The 15803-nt window shown below is 42.0% G+C and overlaps 1 protein-coding gene across 1 annotated transcript in view; it reads right to left on the reverse strand.

Annotated features, from left to right (window-relative positions):
• Positions 1–438: 438 nt before the first annotated feature.
• ANKDD1B (ankyrin repeat and death domain containing 1B) overlaps positions 439–15803 on the reverse strand; it is a 31493-nt gene continuing 16128 nt past the window's right edge. The window contains exons 10-15 of the mRNA XM_033164483.1: positions 14173–14271; positions 12778–12876; positions 8672–8767; positions 4923–5121; positions 2728–2859; positions 439–875 (exon numbers count right to left, since the gene is read on the reverse strand). Coding sequence (XP_033020374.1) covers positions 817–875; positions 2728–2859; positions 4923–5121; positions 8672–8767; positions 12778–12876; positions 14173–14271 — 684 coding nt within the window. The 3' untranslated portion in view covers positions 439–816. The remainder of the gene's footprint in view (positions 876–2727; positions 2860–4922; positions 5122–8671; positions 8768–12777; positions 12877–14172; positions 14272–15803) is intronic.

Genomic DNA, 15803 nt, shown 5'->3' on the forward strand with positions numbered 1-15803 from the left:
AACTAAATAGGCCTGTTGCCATAAAAACATTTTCAAGAAACACCTGAAAATTAGTAGCTGAGAGTATTTCACAAAATTGGACTGGCGACACTAAATGCCTGACTTCTAGGAGGACAAGAAATTATTCTCCTCCAGGTGATCTCTGGTCAGGCTGGTATATTCTTGGCCCAGGATCCAAAGAGGCTTTTGTGGACATCTAAGGCACTGCATGCAGAGGCCCTGCCAATTTCCCTTCCCAATGCTGACTGCCACTTCAAGGAGCAGCATTTTGAAAAACCACAGGAGGTTGCATTGAGACAAGGATGGTTGAAAAAGCTTGTGTATGTGCAGCTCTTTCGGCCCTAATATACAATTTGTATAATTTTGTACCATCACACCATTTTGGGGGAAAAATTGGTTTCCAGGTGTCTACTTGCAAAAATAAGATGGAGGAAACTTTAGGAAGGAAAAAATTATGCTGAAAAACACTTTATACTGAAGGAACATCAGTTGTGTACTGTATGGTAGCCTCATGTTAGAACCTTCAGATTATGAAGTTTAGATAACAGAATCCTGAGACTTAATGCAATGAATTTTAAGTATGTAATGCAAAATTTTATATAATTTAATTCACATGTCCACTATAGAATTGTTTGCCATAAGAAAAATACATGGTATTCTCTTGCCAAAAAACCAAAAACCTTCTGTCTTACAAGTGTGTTTCAGTGCATTGGGGAACAAACTGGCTGCTTTTGAAGAAGCAGCTTCTATTGAAAATAAAAATGGCACCTGTAAATTCCAGAATGTATGTAGTTTCCAGCTCTTTGATGGATGATTTCATGAAATTGCACATTTCTTGGATTCTGTGCCAGGATTATTTTCTGCTCTGATCTTCTCTGTAAGAGGAAATACTTGTGAGACTTCAGAAAACATGGCATACATATAATATGTCAGATGTGAATGATTCGTGTTCGTTTCTGCACAATATTCAGTAGCCACCCAACTATCTGCTGTTAAAGTGAAACCAGAGGCAATTAAATAATTTCTGAAGTAGAAACAGGCACCCCCAAAACAAAGTTGTTTGGCTTGCTTTCTTTTATTTAAAATGCTTTCAGTATGATTTGTATGCTGGCTTCGTGCCAGCTTGTTTCCTCTACTTGTTGTCTTATATGTACTGATGATGTAGCTATAGCCACACCATGGGTATTTGCCTTTTTATTTTTAAGAAATTGATGCTGCATGGAAATTTTTCATCTTTTTCTTACAGCCCAGGCTCCAGTATATCCCATCATTTCATTCTTAATTTTTTTTTGCTCACAACTTCAAGCTCTTTCCCTCCAACACTGAAGCATTCAGGGCTCATCCACACTGCTGCTTGTCTTCTGCCTAGAAAGCAAGGGTCCAAGCGGTTTTCTGTTGTCCCCTCTGCTTGCCCCAGGAAAAGCCACTCTTTAGCACTCAATCAGAGCAAATGTCAATCCATGAAAAACCCGATTGATGTTTGCTCTGATTCAGCAGTAAATAATGGGTTTTCTACGGGGGAAAGCAGTTGGACAAGCAGAAGTCTGGATGAGCCAATATTTTTGTTTTGTTTTCTCCCCAAGTAACAAATTGAGTACAGCTTGTTCCTATCTTCAGCAAGCAGCTCATTATCCATGAGGAGGACATGGCATCGCACCCTTAGGGATAAGGTGAACTTGCTAGAAGTAAAATTTGGGCTTTTCATCATCTGGAAAGGCCCTTTGCCTCATCTAAAGTCTGGTGCCTCACTTGTTTAACTACATCAGGGAATTGCTACCATGTTAGCATCCATAATGTATTTTTTGAGTGTTTTAATGGATTGATGATTGATTGCAACAGGCATTTCCTTCATCTGGAGTGGAGATGCTCAAGAATGGGGGAAGGTGTTTGAAAAAGATGCTGTTGGGCGGAGGGAGGGAGTTGCATGTGTTGGAAGTGTTTGCATTTGCAATGCGTGTGAAAGTGTGTGGTGTGGCTTTCCTGGTACCATGGAATGCTCCCTATTAGAAGACAACCACATCATTGTTGTGAGGAATCAATATGGTATGATCTCCACAAGCAGGACCAGCAAGCATGAAATTGTAGTGGGAAGAAAGCCACTGTGACTGTACTTGTATTCTAAATTATGAAACAGCAGGCATTTTTTAACTGGCAAAGCTGATGACTCCTGAACTAGTACTAAATAAATCAATATGTGTTGGTATAGCAGGGGTGGGCCAGATCAACCAAACCAACTGAAGTCACTTTCCAAACTCCCAGCAAAATCGATCCCTTGCAATGTACCTGTTTTTCCTCTTGTGCACTGCGATAGCTAGCAAGTTGGAAGGAGTGTCTGCACAAAAGGAAGCAAGGGTGCCTTTGTGGTGTATCTTACTCCCACACCAATTGGAGGTACCTTACCCAAACCAGCAGTGTTTGGGTAAGAAAACTTTCTTCTCTTTAGAGATTAATACAGAATCAAAGAGGCATTCATGTTGTCAGCTCAAGCGTTTCACTTTGCCAGATGGAATGACTGCCCCTCTCCTCCCCCTACACACAGTTCTGGGGGTTCTCATGATGCACCCTTAGCCAATTTGGGGGATGTGTGGAGGAGGAGATAGGGAAATCTCCATGGTGCATGCAAAAGAGTTTGCACAAGGTTTCTGCTGACAGGACTTGTTAGGTAAATCCCACCCAAAGTCTCTGCTCCTCAAAGACCAGATCGAATATCTTAATTTGATTACTCACCAGCTAGATCTCTGAATCCTCCTTTTACCAGATCTTCATACAAATATTTAACTGGATTCTGGCCAGCCATTAGGATGCCATGCAACCAGATGAGAAGCATTCTGTGTCCATGTTCCATGTAGCTCTTTTTTCCTAGGCAACAACATATGTAATATTAGCCTATAGTTTTAGAAAGAAAAATGTTTTCACATGGGATGTTATCTCCCACTGGTGTAGGGATGCTTGCTTGAATGTGCTTGATACTCCAAGCTCCTCTGCTCACAGGGAAAGAAGAGGCTCTGTTGGGGGCAGGGGTTGTATAATGGGTCTCTGTTTCAAACTCGCAATTCTTAGAGGGAATTATTATTAGTCTCTTGTCAGCCAAAGATTCTCCAGGCAACTTGCACTGGAAAAGATGTATATAAATGCACTATGCCACAGAGAGAAAAGGGGTTGATATTCCATACAACAAATTGGGGGGGAATACACTCCCACAACCATGATAGCATGCTGCCAAACAATAAAGCAAGCAATACTCCCACCCCCTAACCAGCAGATAAAAATTAAAACTCAACACCAACACCCCAAAGCCCAGTAAATTTGCACTGAATATGGAACCACCAATTTGCTGTGTAGGAGACTGAGAGTTAAGGTGGACATTACATGGGATATGTGAGAACATAAAACCCTTACTCTTCTTTTTAACTGAAAAGTAGCCGTGGAGACTAAAAGGAAGGTGCTGCCTAACTGTTTCATCCACCATTTGTCCACTTAAATTTCTCTCCCCAAACTGCTTTACTTTCTGTATGGGGATCTCCCGTGTGGAGAGCAGCTTCAACTTGTGTGATGGGGTGCCATCCCCCACCCCCAAATGGAATGAAATTGGTTAGGTATTCCCTCCCCCTTATTATTCTTCTCTTTTTTATTTTAAAAAAGACCAGCACATGTGAGATGCAAACACAAATCTCATGTAACATCCAGTTTGGCTCTGAGAAAGGAACCTTTTTGGATACTTGCTTCCACAACCTGAACCCAACTGTGTCTTGCGACAAATAAGAGCATCTTCTGCCCTACCCATTTCCATTTGGGATTTTTGTAAGCTACCAACATGCTGTTTTATTCCCCATCTCTTCCCAAGTTTATGAGAATAGGTGCTAAATGACTTTGGGGGGGAAGGCACTAACCTTTCCTTGTTAGTTACAATTTAGACATTACTCAGTGGTGAGAGGAAAATGCAGTTTAAGTGTGTGTTTGTATTTTCATTTCCCCAGCTTGAGTGCAGAGGTTGCAGGGTTCACATACCAGGAGGAGGAGTGTTGCCTTTCCTATTCACAGTTGAAATGGTTAAAGAATAACTTTTCCCACTCATGGAAATTGAACAGAGATCCTACTATATGTTTAAGTGGAGAATCATCATGTAATTGCATTAGGAACATGGCTTCAAAATTGTCTACCCTTTCGCCAGATTGGCGGGTGTTAAGTAGTAGATAAACTGCATAAAGTGACCTTGGGCATGCTAGAGAAAACATCAAAGGGCTCCACATTATAGCTGTGTGGAAGAGCAGAGCTTGTAATCCAAGAGTTCACTTGGTCCCATTTGGCTGAACCAACAAGGGATCCTTATCTGTTTTTAACACACCATTTACTTATAAATGTAAATATTGACACAGTAACATACTACACGATGTGCTGGTGACTGAGCATGAAACAGTGCTCAGTGGGTGAGGCCAAAATCAAATTCTCTCATACACACCCCTTTCAAACATTGACAGGTATGAGAATATGTATGTTGACCTTTGAGACGATGACTTTTAATTCAATGTCTAAAGACGGAATCTTGCTTTAAACAAATACACCTACAAAATTTGAAAGAGGGGCACTTATACAATTCATTTTAAGACAGTCTATGCCAGGAGAGTATATATAGCACAACAACAACAAAAGTACATTCTGTATTTTGTTATGTACAGAAGAACCATATGATTACATTTTCTATGCTAGCTTTGGGAACAACTATCCAAAGTTGGCAAGACAAGTAGCAGCTATTGATTGTATCCTGCATTTAAAGATCAACAACCATACAGCTACATTTAATTTTAAATGCTTAGAGCCAGAGAAATACTAATTTCTCCATAACTCAAAACCCGTAGCTCAGGCTTATGTGGATTTTCCTATGTCTGGAATGAGGACACTGCCATTTCATGTAGTATATTTACCTGTCCACTGTTCTTCAATAGCTTTGACTTGCTCATCTGTAAACTTCCAAAATTGTGCCAGTTTTGTCCACTCATGCATTTTTAACTGGTTGTAAGCAAGATTCCAAAGGGAGGAGCGAATCTGTTTGGTCTGCACACTGTGATCTTGTTTAAAAGACAGGATATCATTTTGCAGATCATCACCACTTTGAAGATGCTCCTGGAAAGAAAGTTAAAGATGAAGCCATGTGGGTTCTTCCAATAATAGGGCTCCCATCCCCCAATTATTAAAAATATCCCTGGCTTTGAATCTTAACGATTTTCCAAGGCTAGCCCTGATATTGATTGCATCAAGAAGCATGACATACTACACCCCCAAAGGGAAAGAATTGGAGGAGGAAGCAACAACAGATTGTAAAAACAAACCAACCAATAACCAGGGTTTGCTGATACAGGGAAATAGGATACTAGGCTCCTGTTTCCAGCATTTCTCATAGCAAACACTTCTACCTCTGCTCTGCTTGTACAGAATTACAAACATGATTAGCCCCCAACTTACTTTATACTGCTATCCCCCTACGGCATTTGCTTCCAGGAAGCAAACAAGTGAGACATTTATAAATGCTACAGCTTTGACAGTGATAGCAGAGGTGAAGCAATAGAAGAACATCAGAGAGTCACTGTCATATACAGCAACTAGGTAAGCAATCCAAACCCCTCTCATCTATTTATATTCTCAAGTAATGGGCAGAAATCAAAACACATTGCTAGAGGCAAGATACTGCCAAACATACACTACACATAAAATATAAGGTGTAGACTCTTCAAGATTGTGTGAGGCCTCATGCCCAATAGCACACCTTAATTTATGCATATATGTGCATGGCCAAAAGTTTCCATGTGCCAGATCTTGCAGACCTAGATTAGATCATAGTCTATTCTGAGTTCACAGGTGCTGGACCATGTTGCATAGTTCATTAGATACTATATTAATAAACAATTTCAGTATCACAGTTCTAGAATATTAATGCCGTTAGAGATTCACGTGGATAGCCTTGACATTTTAAATCAGGGCTGGGAACCCCTTTTCAGCCTGAAAATTGCACTCCCTTTCAGGCAACATTCTGGGTTTGTTGTCTTGTACAGAAGGGCCGCACAAAAAGTTTAGAGGTTTCTACATTCACACATGTCTGCATCTTGGCAAGTGAGAGACCCTTGTGCTGATTAAAGACAAAACTCATCTCTGCTCCACCTCTGCACAGCACTGATTGGGTGGCCCTTGTTTCAGTCTTGAAGCCACTTCAAGGTAAATTCCAAATTAAAAATATATTACTTTTTCTAGGAACAAGCATTTCATCAGACATATATAGAATGGTTTTTAACCAGCCCAATGCAGGCAGAGTGCTTGAAGCATTAGAGGAGGGGCAAAGAGGAAGACACAATCGGTGTTCGCGTTGGAGCCCATGCTTTGAGGTGTGAAGGTTGGGGAAGCAGAATTCACCCCACAGTACAAAAACCTGCTGGTATACCTAATGCAGCCCCAGTCAATTTCCAGGTCTAGTTTTCAATAGCTCCCTCAAAGGCATACAGATGCAACTAGAAATAGCATGGTGCAGTTTAGGAAACCGTAAAGGACTGGACTAAGCTTGACATACTAAAAAAAAACAAAAGCAGTAATAGTTCATTTTCACCTTCTGCACAAGGGTATCTCACTGCACCTTCACATCATAAAGGACAGAATTTGAACATGACACAGAATCCTGGCAAAACAAAACAAACAAACAAACAAAAAAACCTCACCAAACCCATCTGTATATTTGGCTGAGTGAGATGGAGCACACAGAATCCCAGTTTGCCTATGTTGAATGGATGTTACAACAGATGCCATTATGGATTTACTCAGAAACCCAGACATTGCTCTGCTTCCCTTGACCAGCAGATGTTTGCTGTGAAATGTTCTCCTGCCCTCCTTTGCCCCTTTCTGTTGCAAACATCTGCATACAAATATCCATCTGATTATCACCAGACTCCAAAGCCACTCTCTCTGGTAAAGAACACAGCCTCCTCCCCCCGGCTGAACCTTGTTTCCCCATATGGAAGAGAACTGTGAAGACCTGCACTTAAATATGCATGTAATTAACCTTGCGACGCATTATAAAAGCCAGCTAACTCCAAACTAAGCTGAATCTGTACTTTGTGTTCCCTTCCTGCCCTTTCCTCCATTCTGTTTTATTTAACGGAACAAAAAACAAGAGCTTCAAGCACACCAACTCCATAATGGAAAGCTCTTTGTTTCTGCAGTAAAAGTGTGCATTCTGCTGGCATTCCTTTCCCCTCAATCAATATGTTTGCTTATTCCCCACCTTTCTTTTTCTCATGTTCTGCCACAGAGCTTGGCAGCTTGATTTTATCCTCACAACAACCCCTGCGTGGTACGGGACAGTGCCTTGCTGAAGGACATCAGTGAGTTTCATGGCTGAATGAGTTGCCAGCGTCTACTTTTTAGCCACTGCAGCACACGGTAGTTTCCAAGAGGCATGTGATCTGTCCTGCAGGATCTCTGAGCTTGCTGCATGCCAAACTGTTTTCATTGGACCCATGTGGTTCCACGGGGGCAATGGGAGGGTAGAACATAATCCATATTATGTGGCTAGCCTCAGACATGAAATAAACAAACAGAGCCCAATCACCCACGCAAAAAAAAAAAAACACAATTTCATTGTGTGGCCAGCCAACACACCATGTTCACTATAGTCGCTGCCAAGAATGCCACTGCAAACATTCTAAGCATGTGTTGTGACAATGCCAAAACATGAGTGTAAAGGTAAAGGGACCCCTCACCATTAGGTCCAGTGGTGTCCGACTCTGGGGTTGCGGCGCTCATCTCGCGTTACTGGCCGAGGGAGCCGGCGTACAGCTTCCGGGTCATGTGGCCAGCATGACAAAGCCGCTTCTGGCGAACCAGAGCAGCACACGGAAACACTGTTTACCTTCCCACCAGAGCGGTCCCTATTTATCTACTTGCACTTTGACGTGCTTTCGAACTGCTAGGTGGGCAGGAGCTGGGACCGAGCAACGGGAGCTCACCACGTCGCAGGGATTCAAACTGCCGACCTTCTGATCAGCAAGTCCTAGGCACGGTGGTTTAAGCCACAGCGCCACCTGGGTGCACTCACCTTAATGAACCATTCAGACAATCAGACTGTAACATAATGCAATTTGGGCAATAAAAGGTGCATGAGTATGCAAATAATTGCCCCAAAGGGGAAAACCTCCCCCCGCCTTTAAACCCAGCCACAGCAGAAGGTAGACTGATGGGGGGAATATATCCAAAGCTGCAATCCTAAACATATTTACAAGGGAATAAACCCCAACAAATACGGTGGTACAAACTTTTAAGTAAATATGCACCAGAATGTGCTGTATGGAAAGGATCTTTGGGTAGGCAGACCATACTGGTTTTTTCTGCCATTTCCCATACAGTCCGTTAAGAATGGGAAGCACCGAGTTTATCAGGATGCCAAGAAAGTTCAGGAAGAGAGATCAGCATCTAACTCAATATGCTGTTGGATAACAGTGAAGACATAAACAAAAGATGCAACGGAAATAAGAAAAAGAAATGCCCACTTTCTCTCTAGCATTTTCTAGCCTCTTTACAAGGAAGCCCACCTTAGAGTTTGGGAATCCAAAGCATCTTTTGGAAAAATGGTTTCACTTATTGGATAAATATGTGTTAGCAAAAGGATAAATAAACCAGGGCTTTTTCTTACCTGTTTCCAGGTGTAATACCTTTCTGCTTTTATAATCATATCTACAATCAAGGCATGATTGCTCCTGGAAGCTACAGCTAGTGCAGTTTTTCCTTGCTGAAAAGGCAAACAGTGTGAATCAATTAAATCTTGAGAAAATAGAGGCCACAGATGAAAATCTAAAAGAGGTTAGCAGATTCATCTTTTTTTAAAAAACTGAATTTTGAAATATTAACAAACACAAAAAGGGGGAAAGCATACAAAAACTAAAGTAAGTAGAAGTCATTAGGATCTAAGAGCTCGTCCAAAAAAAAATCTCTCTTCAATATCGGGAACTAATGGTGTACAAATACCAGACAAATTATAATACATTTTGCCATTAACGGTGCAGTGTTTCGCTTATTACATTAACTTGTTTACTGCCAAGGTTACAGGATATGGATAGTGGAAAATCAAAGCAACAAGAACAAACTGTTAGCAGGTTCTTTAATTATGTGTATGACTACTATCCCAGAGCATGAAACACAGTATCCAGTCATAGGGAAGAGCACAATATAATGGGTATTTCAAATTTGTAAAAATGACAATTATTTAAAGTATTTGTAGGCAGCCATGTAGGGTCCAGCTCTCATACAGCAGTTTCCAATATAGAAATTAATCACAATAAGAAAAAACACACATAAAGAATTGTTCACACAGTGACTATGTGCAAACCCACAAGCAGGACATGAGTACAATAGCATAGTCCTGCTTGTGATCCCCAGCAACAGGCATTCAGGAGCATGGTGGCTTATCTTCCATTAAGTTCTCCAATTCCCTTTGGAAGATTTATATTATAATCCAAATGCACTCATTTTAAGCTTAGGTTTGGCCGCCTGTCAAGATACCGTTGCCAAACTTGGCCCAAGTGTTCCAGAGGTGGTGGTGGTGGGAATCTTCACTGAGGTTCAGATGCCGGGCACCATTTTGAATCAAGATGGCAGACTGAAATATAATTTTGGCAGGACTTCACCTATTTTTTGGCATAACGGGTACCAACTATGGTGGTTTGGTTCCCTCTGAAGATATCGTTGCTGCATTTGGTGGGTCTTTGCCAAATCTGGCACAACAGTTCCAACCTGCATCAATCTGGATGCCTCTTGAGAAACTAAACTCAGCATGAGGGTTCCCAAGGTAGAGGCAGCAGACTTCTTTTACATTTGGATGCCAGGTGCCATTTTGAATCAAGTTGGTGGACCAAATTAACCCTAATTAAATGCTATCTCCTCCCTTCCACCAAAAAGCAATATAATTCAGGGTCAAGTGCTCCCGGGTTAGGTTGGAGCCCTGGGGTGTGTGGGGGGGTATAGGCATGTGCATCTGCACAGCCCCCAAACTCACAATTTACACTATCCTCTTTAAAAGCACATTTTTGGGGGTCCTTTGACTTCCCAGGGAGCACCAGCATTCTCTGCTAGCATTATTCCAAGCCCATGGTTTAGCACAATGTGTGAGTACAGCCATATTCTCCTGTCTTATATCAGGCTCTAAACCAATATAATAATTATTGCATAGCTTAAATTTGTTCTTTGCTTAGCTTTAAGTAATATTTTAAAAATAATAGATGACTACATTAAATATAGACGTGGGGATTCAATATCATGGTAATGTGATTGTTCTGTCAGAGCAAGGATTTCAGCTAGCCAGACAGGGTGGTCTCCCCCTCCTCTCCCTTCCCTCCGTGTTCCAGGGGTTCTCCCCTCCCCTCCCCTCCCCCAGCCAATTGTGGGGGGTGGGGGCAGAGGGGTAAGGAGAGTAAGGAAGCCCCGTTACACAAGTGGAAGCCCTTGTGCAGGGCCCCTGCTGGTAGGACTCATTAGCCAAATCCTGCCCTAAATCACTTGACTTTGCTTAACAGCTCTGATAACACAAGTTCGTAAAAAAGTGAAATTCTTCACTAACAACGGCTGCTTTCACAGTGCTGCACATCAGTCTCTCCTCAGCCAGCCACTGACTGTTCTGTAATCCAAGTACATCCCAGCTACTGACAGTTCAAGGCCACACATAATTCTGTGACTTTACCGGGTTATCTCAGTAATCCTTTTATGTCAGTGGATTTACACTGAAAACAGCTGTCCACAACACAAATCTTCCAGAGTTTCCATGTGCTAAAGGGCTGAAGCCATGTGAGAGGGAAATTCATTCCATTGCGTTAGGTGTAATCTACTCTAGAATTACGACAGCAATGTTGGTGGCACCAACGGGGGCAGAGAGAAGGCAGGTGTATGCCTCACCAAGTGAAATAAGCATGCTCCAAGTGCAGTAACATAAGAATGAAGAAGAGCCTGTTGGATCAGGCCAATGCTCCATCTACTCCAGCATCCTGTTCTCACACTGCCCAGCCAAACACCTCTAGGAAGCCTGCAAGCTGGGTGGGAGCATAGCTGCACTTTGCCCACTGGCAATTCCTAGCAAATGGTATTCAGAGACATGCTGCAACAGAAGCCTTTGCCCCACAGAATGAGGGTCATGCTAATAAGCAGAACAAACTTATGCATGTTTGCTTGCAAGCAAATTCCATTGCGACCAGTGGGACTCACTCTTTGAAAGTGTGCCTGAATGACATTTCACCATTTCATATCTAGGATTGGTCCCTAGTTTTACATTAGGTCATTCCAATCCCTTATTTTTGAAAAATCACCATCACCATCATTATATATTTATTTCTATCCCACCTTTTTCCTCTGACAGGGACTCATTCCTTTGGTACCTAGATAACGTTCAGCTTCCTGGATCCATGTCACAGAAAGCACAATGCACAAAAGCATTAATCGTGGGCCAAAAGAGTTATTGCCGAGTCTTGGTTGGGCTACTCCAGATTTTTTAGTTAAGGCGCTGCAAAATAAATTCAAGTAACATTCTCTTCTCAGACACTCCACCAAATTACTCCTCTTGGGCCTGCCTTTTAGGTCAGTAACTTGAATGTGAATGGATAGGTTTAACTTCCACAATAGAACTTGACTAATGCAGCTTTGATAGCCTGGGCCTTGGCTCCTATAAAGGTAAAGGTAAAGGTACCCCTGACCATTAGGTCCAGTCGCGGACGACTCTGGGGTTGCGGTGCTGATCTCACTTTACTGGCTGAGGGAGCCGGCATACAGCTTCCGGGTCATGTGGCCAGCATGACTAAGCCGCTTCTGGCGAACCAGAGCAGCGCACGGAAATACCATTTACCTTCCCACCAGAGCAGTATCTATTTATCTACTTGCACTTGACATGCTTTCGAACTGCTAGGTGGGCAGGAGCTGGGACCAAACAACGGGAGCTCACCCCGTTGCGGGGATTCAAACCACCGACCTTCTGATCGGCAAGCCCTAGGCTCTGTGGTTCAGACCACAGCGCCACCCACATCCCTACCATTGACTCCCATAGAAGCATTCAAATTGGCTCAGTCATCTATGCATAGAATGAATTATGTGGCTTCATCCATGGAGACATTGATCTGGGCTATTTTATTTTATAGCATTTATAATATTTCAAAAATCTCTAGGTGTTATGTATGATTCAGGGATCATGGATTATTTTACCCCAGGAAGCCACAATCTGTAGCTAAGACTTGTTCTTAGCTTACTGATCATGATTTGTTTGTCTCCTTGACATAACACAAAGCCAAGGACCATGATTTTTTCCTCCCTGTGATTCTGAGGAGAAAACCCATTAACTATAGATTACCATGACATGTGAACTGGGCCAGTGTGAATTACATTGCTTTGTATTTTTTATTTGGGGAATGCATGTCCCAATAGAAAGGAAAAGTTTAGATGCATCAAGGCACAATTGGATGAGGCTTCAAACTGGCTGCTAAATGGAACCCAATGAATCAGAAGTGTTTCTCTGAAAAGGAGTATTTTATATCTCGCTAAGCCTTTCAAAAAGAAAGAACAGTAAGTACTGTATGTTTGACCTCACATATTGCTTACTTACTATTGCCATGCATTTGTAGGTTTTAAGAGAGAAGTTAAATCAAGAGTTATATATATATATATATATATATCAGTGGGTGATATTTGAAAAGAGCACAGCTGTTCTACAGAATGGGACATGTAGAGCAATTGCATTTTCACAAAAACACGAACAACAGAAAGTACCTTGTCCACAATTTTCAAGTCACAACCTGCCTTTAGCAGCATTTCAATTACTTCCACATTTCCAAGGTCTGCTGCAAGGTGTAAAGGTGTTTGATGTCTCTTGCAGAAATAAGACAAAGCAGAAGAATGTTATCAAGGAATGTCCTCCACTAACAAAAACATGGCAAAAAAGTCAGTTGGTTGTACAAAGCTAAGTTCAACTCAGAGCAGACCCATTTAAATTAATGGACCCATATTAGTAATGTCCGTTGCCTTCAATGGGTTGTATTCAACATAGTGCTAAAGAGAATGTTGCAACAGCAATGGAATGTCCTCCCTGATCTCCTCCCCCATGATCGCCCAAATCTGATCTAGGTAGACTTGGGGATGGCACAGGACACACAGGGTGGGAACAGTGGCATACGGAGCCACTTTGCCACCTGGAGCGGTAAATGCGGGGGCACCCCCTGGGGGCAGGGTGTAGCTCCGTAGCGTGCGTGCATTGTGACGTCAAGACGCATGCACGCTACGGAGCGCAGTCCATCTGGGCTGCTGGGCGCAAGCAGAGAGTTGCCGCGTGAACAACCGACGCATGGAAGTGGTGCCGGGCGGTGGCGGCGCCAACTGTCACACACGCACCCCAGGCTGGAACTGGGGGTGTGCCACTCTCAATGCCCCCACGTTCCTACACCACTAGGTGGGAAAGCTTATTTCACTATCACTATTCTTCATGCTAGTGCACACCAATGATCCAGCAGATATTTTGATATATTTTCTATCTGGGGTCTAGGAATGTGTCTAAAATAAGTCCTTGATCTCAATTTAAAATGATAAATGTGATGTTGACTCATTGCTTTAAATACAAATTGTGCACCAAAGCACAGGGTTCAAAAGAAAGAGGGGATTTCCAGAAATAGTAAATCATTTGGGGAGGGGGCCCTAGTTACAGTTAATTGATGCACAAAGAGAAGATGGTGCACCTGTAAGGTAGAAACTTATGAGGAAGGTAGGTAATAAATCCTGCCATCTTCACAATAAAACAGGCTGGAGAAATTTCCAACAATGGTAGCTGGAGGAGGGAGGGGAAGATTTCTAAGGAAAGGTAAGATACAGCCTTGCATATATACTGCATACAAATATTTGTCTGGCTGGGACTGATGTAGTCCAAAATATCTGGGGGCACCAGGTTGACAAAAGCTGTTTTAGACAGTCGAGGTCTATGCTATTAAAACAGGCAAATATGGTGAGAATACAAAGTGTATCCTTTGACATTATCCAAGTAGTAACTGTACAGAGTAGTCACTTGGCATGTATCAAGCCAACTGATAACTTCCCCATCTTATTACAAAAATACCCGTAAGAATGTAACGCAGGTAAGAAAATACAAGATTGCATCTTATAAGCATAAGTTCTCACCTGATCGAGCGAGTTTATATCATGGTTAGCTTCTATTAAACTATTTACCACAGGTAGGTTATTTTTTAAGATAGCCAAATGGAGTGGAGGACTCTTTTGCTGTAGAGAGAGGAAAAGTTTGTTACAGCAGCATGATGAAAATGCCAAACCCAAGTATTCTTGTTCAGAAGAGATATTGCTTGACTACGTGGCCACACTTCAGGAAAAAATAATAATCCTTTGAGTAGAAGGAAGCCAAATTATTTCTGCCAAGAGAATTATGTTTGCCAAGTGTGCTGGCAATAAAAAGGTGTTGTTTATCATGAATTGCAATATAACAAGGTCATAAATGTGATGATAAATGTCAAAAGGAAGGCCCAGTTAAAAACTGAACTCTTCAAATCCTGCTTTAAGTGTTTTTACTTAAAGGTTTTTTAAATAGTGGCTGGCTAATTGGTTCTTTCAAAGAGCTTTTGACAAAGTACCTCACCAAAGACTCCTAAAGTAAGCTTAGCAGCTCATAGAATAAGATATGGATCCACTTGTGGATCAGGAACTGATTACCGTACTTTTCCGTGTATAACACGCCCCCGTGTATAAGATGCCCCCTATTTTGGGGGAATCAAAATTAAGAAAATGGGGAGGATTGCCCAGAGTTGTTGAGCTTTCGGGGGGGGGATTGCCAAGATTTTTTGGCGGGGGACTACCCATGTATAAGATGACCCCAATTTTTTAACATTATTTTTAATGGGGGTGGGACCTCGTCTTATACACGGAAAAGTACAGTTAAGTAGCAGGAGGGATGTAGAGTGTAGAGTCCTCCAAGGATCAGCAAAGGAACCTGTGCTTTTTAACTTATTCATAGAAAATCTAGACTTAGGGATGAGCAGTGAGGTTGCCAGGTTTGCTGAGGGTATTAAATTGTTCAAACAAAACAAAAAGAACTCCAAAAGGAGTGAATGGGCAGTAAAATGGCAAATGCAATTTAACGTAACCCAATATAAAGTGATGCATGTTGGGGCAAAATTATATATATATATATATTAATATCACATATTTTTTTTTATCATGGGGTCTGAACTGCTTGCTGTACTTAAACTTCTGCCATTGTTTTAAACAACTGTTTTTCTCTCACTGACACCCCCTGCCTCCTCTGCTCAAATTTCTGCCATTGTTTTAAACCGCCATTTTCCTCTCACTGTGTACCTCCCTTCTTGCTGTACTCAATCTTCTCCATCTTTCCTTGGCTGCCTTCTTTTTTCTCAGCTTGGTGAAAGAGTTAAAGGATGCAGAGCCCTCAAATATTGCATAGCACTTTCACACAATGTATTTAATTCCTGGTATTATGTGTTGTTAGTCAACAAGAAGCTCCAAACATCCACCAACTCAGTCTCTAGCTGAACAGACAGACAGGCTTGCTCTAAAGATTCTATTCGTCTAAAAACATACCAGCATAGGGGTTGTGTGCAAATGCATTTGCAGAATTAGAACAGGAGGGAGGAGGATGCATGGAAAGAGGTGTAATGGGGAGTTGGAAAAAGGAAGAAAGAGATAGGGAAAAGGGGGTGAATGTGATAATGAGGTGCGTCATCAAAGAGGAGCTGCAAAATATGAGAGAAGCAAATGGGTGCAGCCCCTAGTACGTACATTCA

The sequence above is a fragment of the Lacerta agilis genome, chromosome 11 (assembly GCF_009819535.1).
Source record: "Lacerta agilis isolate rLacAgi1 chromosome 11, rLacAgi1.pri, whole genome shotgun sequence".
NCBI lineage: Eukaryota > Metazoa > Chordata > Lepidosauria > Squamata > Lacertidae > Lacerta > Lacerta agilis.